Source organism: Leucopleurus acutus, assembly GCF_964270905.1.
Source record: "Leucopleurus acutus genome assembly, chromosome: 13".
NCBI classification, from domain to species: Eukaryota; Metazoa; Chordata; class Mammalia; order Artiodactyla; family Delphinidae; genus Leucopleurus; species Leucopleurus acutus.
The window spans coordinates 47678762-47695280 of record NC_139155.1 but is presented as its reverse complement, the minus strand read 5'-3'; the positions used below and the strand labels follow the sequence as shown (position 1 = coordinate 47695280).

Below are 16519 nucleotides of genomic sequence, written 5' to 3'. Positions count from 1 at the left end.
ACACTGGCTAAATGTGGGTAGAAATCAGAGACCAGAATGGAAAATCCACTTGTACGTTTCCACTGCTAAGGGTTCAGCTCTTAACTTGTCTGGGAGGGAGTGACTGGGCGAATTAGAACTTGGGAAAATCACAGAGGAGAGTCACCTTAGTTAAGGGAGAAGCAGATAAAAGTATCTATTTGCAGCCATGATAGAATCAAAGAGAGATCATGATACGCTCCGAGGGATGCTTATGTCAGAACTGGCAGAGCCCACTTCTCACTGTTTCCCACCCTTGGGGAGGATGGTGAGGAGGGAAGGAATGAGGTGAGGGAGACAAGGAAAGTGTATGATCATTTACAGAGGATCGGTTTATCTGTTCTCAGAACCAATAACACGCGTATTGCTCATACCCAAGAACTAGCAATGCCCTCCCTTCTAAATATTTACAAATAATTATTAATCTTTAAAGCAAAACTCTACATTACAGTTTATGAGAAGTGAGGAAATACCTGGTTGGTGATATGGTCCTGGATTTTTCCTCTGGTCACTGAAAGAGAGAGCAAAAAAGAAATTCAACGTGAAAGTATGAAAAGGAATAAAATACTGTACTGGTCTCACTCTGTTCTCACTCAAAACTCCAAAAGAACTCTCCAAGCAAGAATGTGTATCACAATAGGGACATTTATAATCACTCCAATAATTGGGATGAAGAAAAAAGTCAAAACCGAAATAAACCACATTAGGCAAAGATAACAGAAAATGGAGTGGAAATCCGGGAAGGATGATACCAGAGAATGTAGTAAACTTTGGCAGAGAAATGGTAAAGAGATGAAAGGACCAAAGAAAAATTTGAACCACAGCCAGTAAAGTCAAAGGTTTACAAACAATGACAACCTGTTCAAGCATAATATTAACACTGAACTCAATGAACCTTGAGGACCAGGCGAGGAGATTTAAAGTGGTGGATGGCAGAGGTGCTACTTTTCTCTGACCTATGAAGATGATAAAGACGTTCTTATGTTTTGGTATTGGCAGAGACTAAAGTACAAACCAACAGTCCTATGAATGGTATCTTGGTCAGGACAGAAACAAATCAGAGTAACATAACATATGAAAAGCAACACAGGGGTATAAATAATAAAAACTCTAAAATAATAAACCTCAGTCATTGCGAAAACAGCCTAAAAGTTATCAATGTCATGTGTCTTACATATAAGGAAAAAAGTCCTTAGGAATAATCAATAACCAACAAACCATCAGGAAAGAGAGGAAAGAAGACATTTTGTGGCCCTGCAGTTATTTCATGCTTGTGAACATCTTGGTGTGATACGTACACTTTATTCAATGTGTCCTTTTAAAATTTTAATTAGGATGATTGTGTAGTGACATGCATTTATAAGAAATAATACAGACAGATCCCCTGTACCTTTACACCGGTAACATCTGGAAGATCTATAGTACAATAATATCACAACCAGGATATTGACCTTGACATAGTTGAGATACAGAACATTTCCATCACCACAAGGGTCCCTCACGTTGCTCTTTTATAGTCACATCCATTGTCCTCCCACCTCCACCCTCTTCTTAACTCCTGGCAACCACTAATCTGTTCTCCATTGCTATCATTTTGTCATTTCAAGAATGTTATGTAAATGGAATCATACATTTTATAACCTTTTGGGATAGGATTTTCTCACTCACCATAATTCTCTGGAGAGTCATCCAGGTTGCTATGTGCATTCTTGTGCGTTTCTACCTTTTTATGGCTGAGTAGTATTCCATGGTAAGGATATACCAAAGTTTGCTTAGTCATTCACCTGCTGAAGGACATCTGGCTAGTTTCTAGCTATTGTGAATAAGCTGTTATCAATATGTATGTACAGGTTTTTATGTGAACATAAGTCTTCATTTCTCTGGGATAAATACCCAGGAGTGCAATTGCTGGGTTGTATGGTAGTTGCATGTTTAGTTGTTTAAGAAACTGTCAAAACTGTTTTCAAAAAAGATTTTTAATGAATAAGTGATATTTACCAGTCAGTTGAGCAACTAATAATAAGTATATCTGGAAATTTTACTAAGTGTTCAGTACTAGGTTAAGTGTTACATGGGAAGCAGTAGAAGAATAAGGAGTCCAGAGAATGGAATGGCTCTGTTGAGTGGGATCTTAAATCTAGTCACTGTCACGAAATACCAGGGGCCAATCTTGGAGTTTCTAGATAATAAGAACCAATTTTCTTCATTTATTTTTTTAATGGTACTGCCCAATTGGACTCTCTTGATACATTTTAATATTTAGATTTCCCTTGTCAGATAATATGCAGAGTGTTTAAAGAAGACTGTTTAATGGTTTGTGGGAAAAAAAACTTGCCTTTTGAATTAAATCACCAGTATGTCCAAGAAGAGGGGGAAGAACATTCAGGAAGGAGAGAGCCAGTGGGTCCAAAGCACAGAAAGGAAGCCAGCATGGCCGGAGGAAAGTAAGGGGAGGCCAGAGTGGTGTGAAATGAGGCAAGAAACATACAGCCATGGTCATGTAGACCGTTTGGGGGAGATTTATAATCTTCCCCAAAGTAGAGGGAAGTCAGTTATTAAGGGGGTGTAGCCCAGGATGTGAGTAGGGGCACTGGAATGCCTTGGTCAGACGTGCATTTTCAGAGGACCACTCAGGGCTCTTTGCTACCTGGGGAATAGGCTGGAGGTGACGTCAGGGGCAGCAGCAGCACAAAATCTTAGTTCTGTTTCCTTAGGAACCAAGGGAAATCTGAAGGAATTCAAGTGAAAAATAAGAGCCCAAACAATCAAATAATCATAACCTAATCACGCAGCAGCCCACTGGAGTCTAGAAAACGGAGTAGGTGACAACCTGGCATCTAGTTTGCAGCTCTGTCATTTACTAGACGCTTGATTCAGGGCCAGCTACTCAACGTTCTGGTCCTGTTTGGCCACGTATAATAAAGAGTTAACAGTATTTACCCCTCTCAAGATTCGTGAACAGTATTTACCCCTCTCAAGATTTGTGAAGATTAAATAAGTATGAATTTTGCAGGCAAAGGGTGAGAGAAGGGCATTCCAGGGAGTTGGGACGGGAAGAGTAAAGTCTCAGAGGCAAGGAGAGGGTGTGTTTGGGTAAATTGTGAGACATTCTGAGTGGCTTATATAGTATAAGCATACATGGCACAGCAGGTGGGAAGGAAGGGGTGTGGGAAGAAGGTGAGACACCAGCTTTGGGAAAGATGACTTGAGAGGTGGGGTGGAGGATGGATTGATGGGGAAGAAGAGGACCCAAGAGCAGCTACGAATCTGCTCCTCAGAAAAATGCCAACACACAGAAAAATGGGACAATGCAGGAGGCTAGGAGACCTCTGCAGCCATGCACAGATTTGCAAGAATCTGCAGTTTCAAGTCTAGTTTGAACAGCAGGCCCCAACACATGAAATAAAAATTTCTCAGATTCCAGCTCCCCTGGACCATTTTTCGTCCCTCACAACTAGACTCATCAGCTGTGCAGGCATTTCCCTAACTTAATTAACTGAAAGTATGAGTTCAATGTCTAATATATTTATTCTAAAAAAATATGATCCCTTCAAGATGGCAGATACCACCTGAATGCTGGGTGTGCAAAGACACACACAGCAGGGCACCCACCCTCAAGGTCAAGGTCAAGTGGAAGAGAGAGGTAAGTAGAGATAAGTGGCAACACTGCATTTTAAGTGTTTTAACAAAGTTTTATGAATGACACCGTGTGAGAACACAAATGAAGGGCAACCGGTGTGGCTGATCTTGGGGAACAAATAGGTTTCCGGGAGAAATATTGCCAACAACCACTCTTATCCTCTCTTTTGGCTTATGCAGAAATATCTCACGAACAACCAAGGACCACCCATTTTTAAAAAATATTTATTTATTGATTTATTTGGCTACTTTGGGTCTTAGTTGCAGCATGCGGGATCTTCTTTGTGGCATGTGGGATCTTTCATTGTGGCAGGCGGGCTCTTTGTTGTGGCACACGGGCTTCTCTAGTTGCGGCACATGGGCTTCACTCTAGTTGTGGTCTGTGGGCTCTAGAGCACGTGGGCTCGGTAGTTGCGGCATGCGGGATCTTAGTTCCCCGACCAGGGATCGAACCTGCGTCCCCTGCATTGGAAGGTGGATTCTTAATCACTGGACCACCAGGGAAGTCCCAAGGACCACACTTCTTATTGATTTTTTATTGGCCTTTTACTCAATGGAGTTTAAGAATATCTTCTGGATATAGGCATGTTTGAACAAATTCTTAGAGAGAGGATGAATACAAGAGCTTAAAAAAAAAAGATGAGATAGGACCTATCCTTGGGATGTAGGAATCGGAATAATGAGCAGGTGGAACTTGAATCAGATCTTCAGAAATGGCTGGAATTTGGAAGGCATCATGAGAATGACAGCTCTGACTAGAGGAGAGGGTCTTGGGAGAAATACTGTTGCCCAGGGTGACCTGGAAACAAGTCAATTGCCTTATGTTTGCAACAGTAGACATCTGGGGGCAATGATGGTTTCTTCCGCAGAGGTGGAATATGAAGGAAAATTAAACTGGTGAATACATTGGACAGAGTAGGGAGAGCAATTGGAGAATACATAGGGGGCTTTGGTGGGTGGGTAAACTAGGTGATGGATTGGGGCCTAGACCAGGGAGGTCGAAACGGGAAGGGAGAGAGAGAGAGAGAGAGAGAGAGAGAGAGAGAGAGGGCGAGGAAAATCAAAGGAGTGCATGGAAGAAATGTTTGAGAGAAATTGGTAACAAATGGATAAGGGGAATAAAGATTGGAAAGAGTCATATCTGGCTTATTTAGTCACTTAATCAACAAATATCTGATCAGCTACCATATGTCACATGTGGATACTAAGCTCTGGGGATTCAACTGTGACCAACACAGGCCTGGTCCCTGGCTGCACCCAAAGAGCTTGCTGGCTTGGTTCCCTGCTTTTCTGACATTGTCTACCTCTGGACTATAGTCTACTTTTAGCCTTATCCATTCTGTAGCGATGCTCAAGCTGTTTTGAAAGTACCACATGTGAAATCTTAAGACAAGGAAACGAAGGTGAGGTTACGAATCTCTTCTTCTTTCTTGGAGTGCAAATACGCCCATTGTATTTCTGTGTATTTCGTACGGTAATTGGATATTCTACAGCTGCCAGATTCTGGAATATCGCATCCCCCCTCCTCTCCATTAAAGGGTATTTTAGGAAGGAACATGACAATCTGGGGAAGAGGACCAACATGGTGATCTGTAACAGGGCAGACCAGGCAATTTGGTGAACTAGGGCCCTGTCTTTATCTTGCAAAAGAGGACAGAACTGTAAACATTGCTTATACAAAGGCTCAGGGACCAGGAATAGTCCAAGGGAGCCAAAGATGGGAGCAGGGGAGAGGTTTCAGAGCAGTCCATGGGCAGGAGAGACTCAGCGTCTTCAGAATCTATCTACAAGTCATGCCGTGGCTTTAGAGCCACTGCCTTGTTGCAGCCCATCAACAGCTCTCCCCTGGATGGTGACATCAGCCTTTTGCTGGTCCCTGCTTCCACACTTGCTCTCCCTAAACTCCTTACTACATCCTATTTGCCTTGCCCCATCTGCTTCTTGCCCATCTTGCCAAGCTCACCTTGATTTCCATTCTCTCTCCCTTTCCACCCTCCAGTCACTTTGGTCTTATGGGAATTTCTGGTCCTTTTGACCTCTGGTTCTTTGTGCAAGCTGCTGTCTTTCCGATTTGACAGGGCTAGCTCTTTCAAATTTTCAGGTTTCAGTTTAATACTAAGACCGTAGGGGCTCTTCTCTGGTCACCCCATCTTCTCTTGTGATTCTTGATCTCAGCCCTTCGTTTTTTCTTTCCCAGCACCTACCACAACTTGCGATTGTTTTCTCGTTTGTATGTTCACTTGCTTCTTTGCTCGTTTCTTCTTCTATAGTGTGAGCTCCCTGAGGTCAGGGACCCTGCCTATCCTGTTTTTGTTTTTTTTTTAATTTTGTCTTTTTAAAATTTTGCTATTTTCTGATTTGAGACTACAGTACATAATCCTTAAAGTTTTCAAGTAAAAATTCTGGCAATAACATTTTATTAACAAGACAAGATCTCTTATGAGGAAACCACGTTTAAAAATAGGACAAGAAAAAGTAATAACCATTTTTATGAGGCGGCTGATTTTAATATAAGTGTAAGAGCACTAAAGAAAAGGTTTAATTTTCTATATCTTATAGCAGTGGTTACTAACACTTAAAGAATGTGGGTCCCTTTAAAATATCAATAAAAATTAAAATATGACAACTGCTTATACTTTTGTTATTTATTAAAGATGTTTTATAAAGTGTCTATAAATTCAACACTGTACAAAAAAGGAATCTGTACCTTTTTAAAAAATCTATTTTCTTCTTCTATGTTTTATTTATTTTTTTAAATTGATTTTTTTAACAACTTTATTGGAGTATAATTGCTTTACAATGTTGTGTTAGTTTCTGCTGTATAACAAAGTGAATCAGCTATACGTATATACGTATATCCCCATATCCCCTCCCTCTTGCGTCTCCCTCCCACCCTCCCTATCCCACCCCTCTAGGTGGTCACAAAGCACCGAGCTGATCTCCCTGTGCTAGCGGCTGCTTCCCCCTAGCTATCTATTTTACATTTGGTAGTGTATATATGCCCATGCTACTCGCTCACTTCGTCCCAGCTTACCCTTCCCCCTCCCTGTATCCTCAAGTCCATTCTTTATGTCTGCATCTTTATTCCTGTCCTGCCCCAGGGTCTTCAGAATCTTTTTTTTTTCTTTAGATTCCATATATATGTGTTAAAAATGGTATTTGTTTTTCTCTTTCGACTTACTTCACTCTGTAAGACAGACTCTAGGTCCATCCACCTCACTACAAATAACTCAATTTTGTTTCTTTTTATGGCTGAGTAATATTCCATTGTATATATGTGCCACATCTTCTTCATCCATTCACCTGTCGATGGACACTTAGGTTGCTTCCATGTCCTGGCTATTGTAAATAGAGCTGCGATGAACACTGTGGTCCATGACGCTTTTTGAGTTATGGTTTTCTCAGAGTTTATGCCCAGTAGTGGGATTGCTGGGTCATATGGTAGTTCTATTAAATTGATTTTTGTTGGAGTATAGTTGATCCATCTTTTTTATTGTTGTATCCAGGGCCCAGTGCTGGCACACTCTAGGTGTTCAGTACAAATTTACAGAATGACTGACAGTATTTTCGGTCGGGGGCAGCTTGTACCAGTTCCCATATTTTAAGGGCAGCTGCTTCTGGCTCTTGCTCCCTAGTGAAAGGAAAGGTTCAGTGGTTAAAACTCACTAGATGGATCACATGAAGGCCTGAAGTTGACTACTGATAAATTCTGACCCATACCAAATACTTTGTTTTGTGATGGTGGCCATTTTTGTATTAGTTCCCAATGGATTTTCAAGGATTTTCAAGTATCCTAGTAATAGTGATTATGTCTAATGTCCTTTTCCCCTCCTATTTTATACAACATCTGTAGTAGCCTAGTTCTGTATTACAAACATAATAAGTGTTCAAAATTGTGGAAATTGAAGTGAAAGACTGAGAGTTAATTCTAGATAACTTACGAAACACCATTTTTATACTTTTCCTGAAGGTTAACAATATTTTAATTGTCCTTTTAGTTTGAATTTACCCAAATTTCCACCATTTTCTTTCACTAAACTGCTATTTACTAAAATAGGGCTTCTTAGCATAGTTACAGTGAAGATTCAAGCTTCTGTTTAATTGAATTATGGGGTTTGCAGAATTAGGGGCCTTGGGTGGTGCAGTATTGGGGTAGACTTGACCTGAGTGCCCCAGTTACAGGTAGGAACCCAACACACAAACTTGGGCTGTGTCTTGGGATGATAAGACAGACACGTCGGATACAGTTTCCCTGGCAAAAGGTCACAGTGAGTCCAGGATTTGTGGTTTCTGTCCAAATAAGGAAGAGGTAGGTGATTTTAGGTGATGTAAGTGGCAGGGAACATAGCCATGTTTTAAAGAGACTTAGGGACCAGTTCATGAACAACTCAGGTAACAAGGTAGAAGCCATGTTGGGGACTGAAGGGTAAGGCAAGGGCTGATTTAGAAGGTAACAGGGTTAGATTCCAGTTCCTAAGGTCAGAAAGTCTGTTGAGGATCATGGGGAGTCGAACCAGATGGACCACTTCTGTGAGATACAGCAAGTTAAATATGAGAAAAATGGTCTCTGCCCTTGAGCTATTAAAACCCTAATAAATTAAAATATATAATTATATAATTATTTTGTGGCTCTGGTGGTTATGATTGCAGCTAATGATAATTTTTTCTCTTGCTCACGGATAGTCTCAGCCTGGTGGAGATGTAAATGTTCCCTGGCTGAGACAAGAAAAAAGGAGGGAATCCCACTTAAGGAAAACCTAAGTCATTCCTCAATTTATTCAAATCATATTGGAGAAAGAGGAATGGAATTTAGGGGATAAATTGTAACTTCATAAGCCACTGCTAATAAAAGATTAAGAAGTATGTGGTTTAGCATCTTTTAATTATTTTTTCTAGCCTCTTGAATATACAATGTTTGAAATCTCTGGTTGGATCAACATTATTTTGCTCAGAGGTTTGTGGACTTTGCATACTGATTCTTTCCTGTTTCCAAGTACATTTGCTTTTAGGCTATTTTTATTCACTTTAAAGGAATTTTAATAACTTTCTGTTGACAGCATGGACAGCTGGTCTTGAGAATTAAAGAAGATTCACTTGCTGACTGAGGAAGGAAGTGACATCAATGAGCTTCTAAAGTCAGCCCAGAGGGGGAAATTGGCTTGTGAGAGAGTAGCCTTTCATGGCACTCTTTATCAAGTGATGCCTTGAGATGCAAATTGATGTATCAATCAAACCTATGGTGCCTACCTTCAACCAACTGAGTGCAAAGTGAAGGAACAATGCCCTGCAACACTAAGGAGGAAAAGGATGAGGGGGGTAAGAACCTAGGGACTAAGTGAATTATGGGAGCTCGTGATCCCCTCTCTGGGCTGATGCTTCACTCTCTGTCAAGCCTCAGTTTCTTTGTCTAGAAAATGAGTTTGATGTAAACTGTTGGTTGAAGTCAGTCCATTTCTGTGACAGATGGGTAATAAGACAATGTACTGATAAATATAGTGGAGACATGTTATCTCACGACTTTGTCTCAAAGAGTGCTCTCAATAGTTTTTTATCTCCCGCTGAGAGTGAGTTAGAAAGAGGGATCTTTAAGTGTCATTTGTAGCTACTACCTTGATTCCTTGATATTTCTAAAATTGGCATTCATTGTTTATAACTCTACTGCAGAAAAAGTCAGGCACCAAATGTGGACTTTAAGTAATAATGACCATACTAATAGCAACTATCACTGTCGTAATAACGAATGACTTAATTCTTCACCACCGTCAGAGACTTTGCCTCTGGAGGTGCAGTATCCATCTTTCAGAGGTAACTGTGGTGCAAGTGGAGTGCGTGTGTATGTGTGGGTTGCATCATGTGAGTGTACGTGTATGTGTGTATACACACACACCTGGGCAAAAATGAGGCAGAAAAGTACCTGGATACATTTTATGGTTATGAGCTGAAAAATTAAAATTGCTAATTTTTAATTTCTTAGCTCATTTTACAAAGTGTTTGAGGGATGGCTCAATAACAGTTAAATAATCTGATTTTGAGTTAATCTAGAGTCAAAAGGGGTTTTATTCAGCTCGTTGATAGATGCAATAATGTTGACTTCTTTTCCTTGTCAATAAACATATTTGGGGATTCAATTACATTTTCAAAGTTTATGAGCTTACATATGTAACTTGAACCACTCAAAAGATATTGGCTAAGTAAAGAAAAGAGCGATGAGCTCTCAACAGCCACAGTCTTCACGTTAAAGGATTTTCAGATTATCCCCAAGCAAAACTCACTCATCTAATCCTACAGCAATATTTTAATGAGCATCTATTCTGGACCTTATGCTTGGTGTTCTGGAAGTACAGAAGTAAAGGAAGCAAGATGAGCACCCCCCAAAAATAACAACATGAAGTCATGGAGCTGTAAGAGATTTACTAGTAAACTGCGTAGGTAGTCAGATCAAAAGGTGTTTAAATCTTGATATAGTAGAAATGGTGATGCGTTCACTTTCAGACTTTTCTAGTCTTGGCTTTGCCACTATTAAGCTGTATGACATTTAGCAAATACCTTCACTCCTGTAGTCCTTGCTTTATCCTTGGTACATAATGACAATGTTGCAAATACAGATGGTCTCTAAGTTTGTTTATAGTTTAAGTTCTTTGGCCATGAAAAGAATCAGGGAGACTGAAAATTTCCATAGAAGTGGCACAAATAAAAAAGAGGTCGTGCTTGGTGGGGGTTCCCGAGGATGCTTCATGGAAGAGAGAGCATTTGATTGAGAGAGAGTTATGTTAATAAAAATAGGTTGGAGAAAAGGTATTTCACCTGAAAGGAAAAGCATGAGCGAAAGCACAGAACCAGGAAATGCATGGGGTGTGTACGAGGAGTAGTAAATAATTCTGCTTGACTTCAGTGAAGTCTGTGTACTAGCGAGGTGTGTCATGGACCAGTATCTTGGAGAGTCCTAAATACTTTAGGAGAGATTTTGACATTTATTTGGTAAGGGAACTCTAAAACATTTTTGAGCCAGGGAGTGATGGAAACTGTTTGAAGAAGATGAATCGAACAGTGCTATGGCTTGAGCGTGAGAGGTGCTGGTATGGAGATGGCATAATGTGGGTGAATGAGAGATACACTGTGTGAGTAGAATGGGACTTCATTCAGATGGGGGCTGGGGTGGCAGGGCAGGTGGTGGAAAGAAGGGAACTAAAGATGATCAAGATCTTGAGCGTGGTTGTTTGGGAGAAGAAGCTCTTAATGCAAAGATGGAAACAAGGAAATAGGGCCAGTTTAAAGAAGTAAATTTGGCGAGTAATGATGGAGGTGGAATGATTAGCTCCTTTCAACATTTGTTAGGTTTAAAATACCAGAAAGACATCCTGGAGGAGGGCAGTAAGTGAGATCAGGAAAGAGGTCTATATCAGGCAACCTTCTGCAGAGAGATGCCCAGGGAAGCTACAGAATGCAAGACTCTTTTTAAAGTATATACAGAGAAATAATGACCAAATTAGAACTTTGAGAAACAGGTTTTTTTAATTTATGTTCAATGATGCCTCTTTAGGTAATGGAATGCCGATTTTACATCGTCTGTGGTGAACAAGATATGCTGTCTCTAAGCTATTACAAGGATTTGCTATCAGGAACTAGCAAGTTAGAAGTTTGGTTTCAGAGCTTAAGTTCTCTCTGGTCCTGGATTTGAGTCAAAGGCTTTGATTCTGACACCAGTTCCGTTGGTGTGTTTTTCCTTTAACACACTAAATAATTAACTGAATTCTTCACAGATACGGACTGGCTGTCCACAAATTTAACTCACTTCTGACACCTACCTGCCTTGAGATAGAGTCAGATCCTACAGGCTAAGGGTCAGTCCTAGACGCCTGCACACAACGCCCTGCCCCTCGACACACACGTGCACGTGCACACACACACACCACACTTCAGATGCCAGCTGCAAGTCCAGCTTGTGCCCTGGGCTTCTGACCTACTGGCTATAGATCAGAGGTCCTCATGACCCTTTCCTTGCGTTTGATTAACTTGCTAGAGTGGGGCTCACAACTCAAAGAAACATTTTACTTACTAGATCACCGGTTTGTTACAGAAGGATATAACTCAGGAACAGCCAGTGGAAGAGATGCATAGGGCGAGGTATGGGGGAGGCACGTAGAGCTTCCATGCCCTCTCTCGGGGTACCATTCTCCCTAAACCTCACCAAGCGGGAAGCTTTCTGAACCCCAACCCTTTGGGTTTTTCTGGAGGTTTCAGTACACAGGCATGGTTGATTTAATCATTGGTCATTGGTGACTGACGGCAATCTCCAGCCCCTCTCCCCTCCCTGGAGGTCAGGGGTGGGATTGAAAGTTCCAATCCTCTAATCACAGGGTTGGTTCTCTTGGCAACCAGCCTCCACCCTTAGGTGGGGTCCAAAAGTCACCTTATTAAGATAACCAAAGACACCTTTATCAAGCTCATCATTTAGGAAATTCCAAGGGTTTTGGTAGCTCTGTGCCAGAAACTGGGACAAAGACCAAATATTATAGATCTATTTCTTATTGTAAATAACAATATCATCAAGGCAAATCGCAAGTTCTAGTAAAAGAAACTTAGGCCGATTTCCTTATTTATAAACCAAAGCTTATGAAAGTGTGGGACTTTCCTAAGGACACCAACCACACAGATTTTAGCAATGGTCAAGAGTGGAGGCTAAGCGTTCAGAACGTCTGGGCTTGATTCTCAGCTTCTCTCCTTTCTGTCTGGGTGGCCTTGGGCAAATAACAACCTCTGTGAGTTTTCTCATCTGTAAAATAAGGATAACAAGTATATTATAGGATCATTTTTGGTAATTCAATGAGTTAGCACAATACCTGGCATCTGTAATGACTCGTATGACAGGAGACTCCAGCTAAGGATAACAAAACCAGATTGTTTACAACCCAGATGGAAGCTGTTCTTCAATGTGGTTAAGAAGAGTAACAACAACTTTCAAGACAGCCAAGTATCCTATTCTGGAATAACCAGGGAGTGTGGGAGAAAACTAGGGATAATATGTATTTTCAGTGTCAAAAAAATGAAAAAGAAATTTAGTCCAATTTAAATGATTAACAAGTAGTCAAACATTTAAGAACTTTAGCTTAGCCAATTAATAAAAATGAAAATGCTTGGAATCCTATTTTCACCTTAAGGCATAAACGCACAGGCATATATCCAAGTCCTGCTCTGGGCTTCCAGTCCCCAGCCTGCCACACGGAGGCACAGGACAACGAAGCCTGCAGCTTCCCCTCCAGTGCCGGAGGGGTAGAGGGACCAGCTGACACAAAGGACTTCCCTCGAGAACTGGGGGAGTCAGTGCCTCTAGTGAACTAATTCTCATTCTCCTGTAACACATGCTTTGAGAAGAAGAATGTGTGCAATTTCCTGGTCTGGTCACCTTTTGCTGCTTTTTAGGGTGAACTACAATATGGCACCTGACAAAGACTCTCTCCTTGATCAGACTTTAGTCAGGTTCCTTTGACCTTGACTTTGACCCCTGTCCAGTCTTCTGCCAGCCTTGCCCAGTCTTAGCAAGAATCCTGCTAAGAGTAAGAGTCCCTTCACACTTGATCTGTGATCAAGTTCCTCATCCCCCACCTTTGCTGTGTAAGTCTTTGGTCAGCCTTTAGCAAGAATTCTGTTAGGTCAGTTTAAGCAAGAATCCTCCTACCCTTTAAGGTCCCCTCTTAGTCATTTTCCATCCACTGACTCCACACTGCTCATTGGCCGTAAGTCCCCACTTGTCCTTGTATTTGAGCCCATCTCTCTCCTCTGTTACATACCCCTATTGTGACAGTCCTGAATAAAGTCTTCTTTACCATTTTAACGTGTTGGAAATTTTTTCTTTAACACACCTAACATTTTATCATTAAATTCATTTCTTTCTTTTATATCCATTATGCTGTGAAAAATGACTGAGTTTTATTAATTCTTTATTAAGTTTGCAGATCCCATGTACCCTCAACTTCTAATTATTCCTGGTGATGTCTTAAAGCCTTAGTATTCAATCAGGGAAACTGTAAATGACACAATCGCTCAGTTCCAGACCCTGGACTTCACAATGTCATTTACAGTAGGGTCCACAGTCTTATTAAAAGTAAGGTCCTCTGCCCCGCCCACCTTTGGAAGTGGCAGGAAATACTAGCTTATTTTTGAAAAATCAAATTATTTTTGAAATGGATTCCCCTTTTCCTTTCAAATTCAAGCAAGATATTTTTAAAAAACACGGAATTGGGATAGCTGATTTTTTAAGGTAATTTTTAGAGTATTCGAGACTACAGACAGTATATATGGATGTTTTTTCAGTTACCTCATTTCCATACATGAACGCTTACCCACTCAAGGCTAGAACTAGCTAAAAGGATTGCTAACGGGCTGTAATGGTTAGTCAATCTCCCAGCTCTTTGTACATGATGTAAACATACCTCCAGAGAGGTTGTTTGGATTGAGTAGGTTACAGTTCTGTGGAGAGAAGTGAAGGCTGTGCCTTTGTCAGTGGTCCCTCTGTATGATCAGTGGGTCACGCCATGGCATGGGGACAGCCTGTGGTTCAGGCGGCAGAGACCGAATGTAAACAGACAGCTCTTGGTAGCTCCATGTAACATCATTTTTCCCAGTATCAATGCGCCAGACATTTTCCTGGACAATACCCACAGGAGAGGACAGACTGGTGATATTTATGCTTTTCTTTTATCTCCCTTACATTTTGGTATGTTTTTTGGCATTTGGGGGAATTTTGCCATGTTTGCTTATACATTTCAGAGGTTCTAAGTATATTCTAATCACTCCACCCTGCCCAAGGTAGGGGGTGAGGGGTGAAGGGGAGTGGGGAGGGTGGTAGAATAGCATAGGGAGGTCTCATAAAATCAGTTCTGTGGTGGGAAAAGGTAGAGATAAAGATGAACACGATCTATGGTTGCATCATATCAAATTCTTCTTTACTCAGATACTTATTTATTTTACATCATTAAAATTAATTAGGAGGAAATCATTGAAGAGTCACTTGAATTATAATTGATTCCTAGCTTCTTACATTTTGTAAAAAAAGATTTTTGGTTTTTAAAGCTCACCATTTTTTCACTTAGCAGGCAAATGTGTTGCTTATTCTGTTTCACAGTGGTGACAGAATCATTTTCTTTTGGTTTATTTTTCCCCTTCCATTTGGAAAATGTATATCTCTGATTAAATTTGGTAGTCCCTATAAAAGTAATAATTTAAGTAAGTAACTTAAACTCATGAATCCCTAAACCATTTTATACACTAATTGTTATACAATTTTTTTTTATTTTAAAATCTCCCATTCTTATTTTTTTCCTTGAAAGAATAGAGAGCATAAACCTTTAGAGTTTTATGGTAAAGGCAAATAATACTAATTCTACTAGAGTGCTATACTGAGTGCTAACATTACTATAATTCTTCTTACATTTAAGCACACCCAAGTGGCATAAATAAGAATTTAAGATGCTGATTTATCTCTCTTACTGTTTTGTGCATTCCATCCTTCTCTGTTAACGAAGTTAAGGTCAATAATATTTTGGTAGTTTGAATCACCAATCACAATCTTATACAACTAGAAAATCCTTTCTCCTTGACTTTGATTAAATTCACTACTTATAGTAAATTTTTTTTTCTTCCATTAGAAAATATTTGCATAATAACATGATGCTGGTTCTTGGCTCCAATAGCTGGATTAGGATATGTTTCTTCTGTAACAACCCTGACTCTGGGAAGGGTCCATTTCATTATTTATCTTTATGGTTTATATTCCAAGAACAAAAAGCAACACAGAGGAATTATAAGCCTAACATCCAGCAGATTTATTGTTAGTAGTAATATTGGCATTATATTTGGAAACTTTTTAAAGTATATTGTAAGAAAAAGAAAATAAGTAAGTATATTAATAGTATTAGGAACTCAAGTTTTCAGTGTAAGAAAAAAGAGAAGGGACAAAGGCAGAGGAATTCTAAATTTCAATGGAAAACATAAAGGAATCATTTAGGAAAAACTACATTTTTTTGCCGTACGCAGGCCTCTCCCGTTGCAGAGCACAGACTCCGGACGCGCAGGCTCAGCGGCTATGGCTCACGGGCCCAGCCGCTCCGTGGCATGTGGGATCTTCCCGGACCGCGGCACGAACGTGTGTCCCCTGCATCGGCAGGCGGACTCTCAACCACTGCGCCACCAGGGAAGCCCCAAGAAAAACTCACTTTTTCGCAGTAATGAACACACCCAATACCCAGGTCTTAGTTTCTATGTGCTATTCCTCATTAAAAGGAACCAGTGCTCCTTAGAGAAGCTGATTCCGAGGCTAGGGCAGAGAAAAAATATCTTTTTGCTAGCAATCCAAAGAAATACTCAAAACTAATGAGGTCATGCCAAAGAGACTCAGGAACTAACTTAAACAGTTTTTCGCTGTCCACGTTAGGAAAAATGCACACCAAAAAGAAGAATGATTAGAATTGATTGTAATAGATTTCATAGATAAAAATCAGCGAGTTCCTAGTGATCTTCCAGCCCAAGGAAAAGAGAGAGAGAGCGAAAAAAGGGAAAGTTTCTTTATTAAATAACATCGTCTAATAAATGTAGAGGAAGTGATAGAATTAAGAAAAAATATTAAAAATCTCCAATGTCATAACTGATTCAGGTGGGAATTGTTAACAGATTCTCAAGCAGAATATTACTCCCATGCAAAATATTATTCCATGGATCTCTCAGTAATTGAGAAGGAAAAATGTACTTTTAATATAGAGAAATCTGTTGTCCACACTTTGAACAAAGCGATCAAACTTGGCAGCACTACTAGTGGAAAAGTGACAACACAATATGAGGTATCAGTGCCAAAAATGTCCAACCTGGT

At 40.3% G+C, this 16519-nt stretch overlaps 1 protein-coding gene across 1 annotated transcript in view; it reads right to left on the bottom strand.

Moving 5' to 3' along the window:
• CHST9 (carbohydrate sulfotransferase 9) overlaps positions 1 to 16519 on the bottom strand; it is a 235427-nt gene that overhangs the window by 18549 nt on the left and 200359 nt on the right. Inside the window, exon 3 of the mRNA XM_082852828.1 lies at positions 492 to 529. Within this exon, the coding sequence (XP_082708954.1) occupies positions 492 to 529 (38 nt within the window). The remainder of the gene's footprint in view (positions 1 to 491; positions 530 to 16519) is intronic.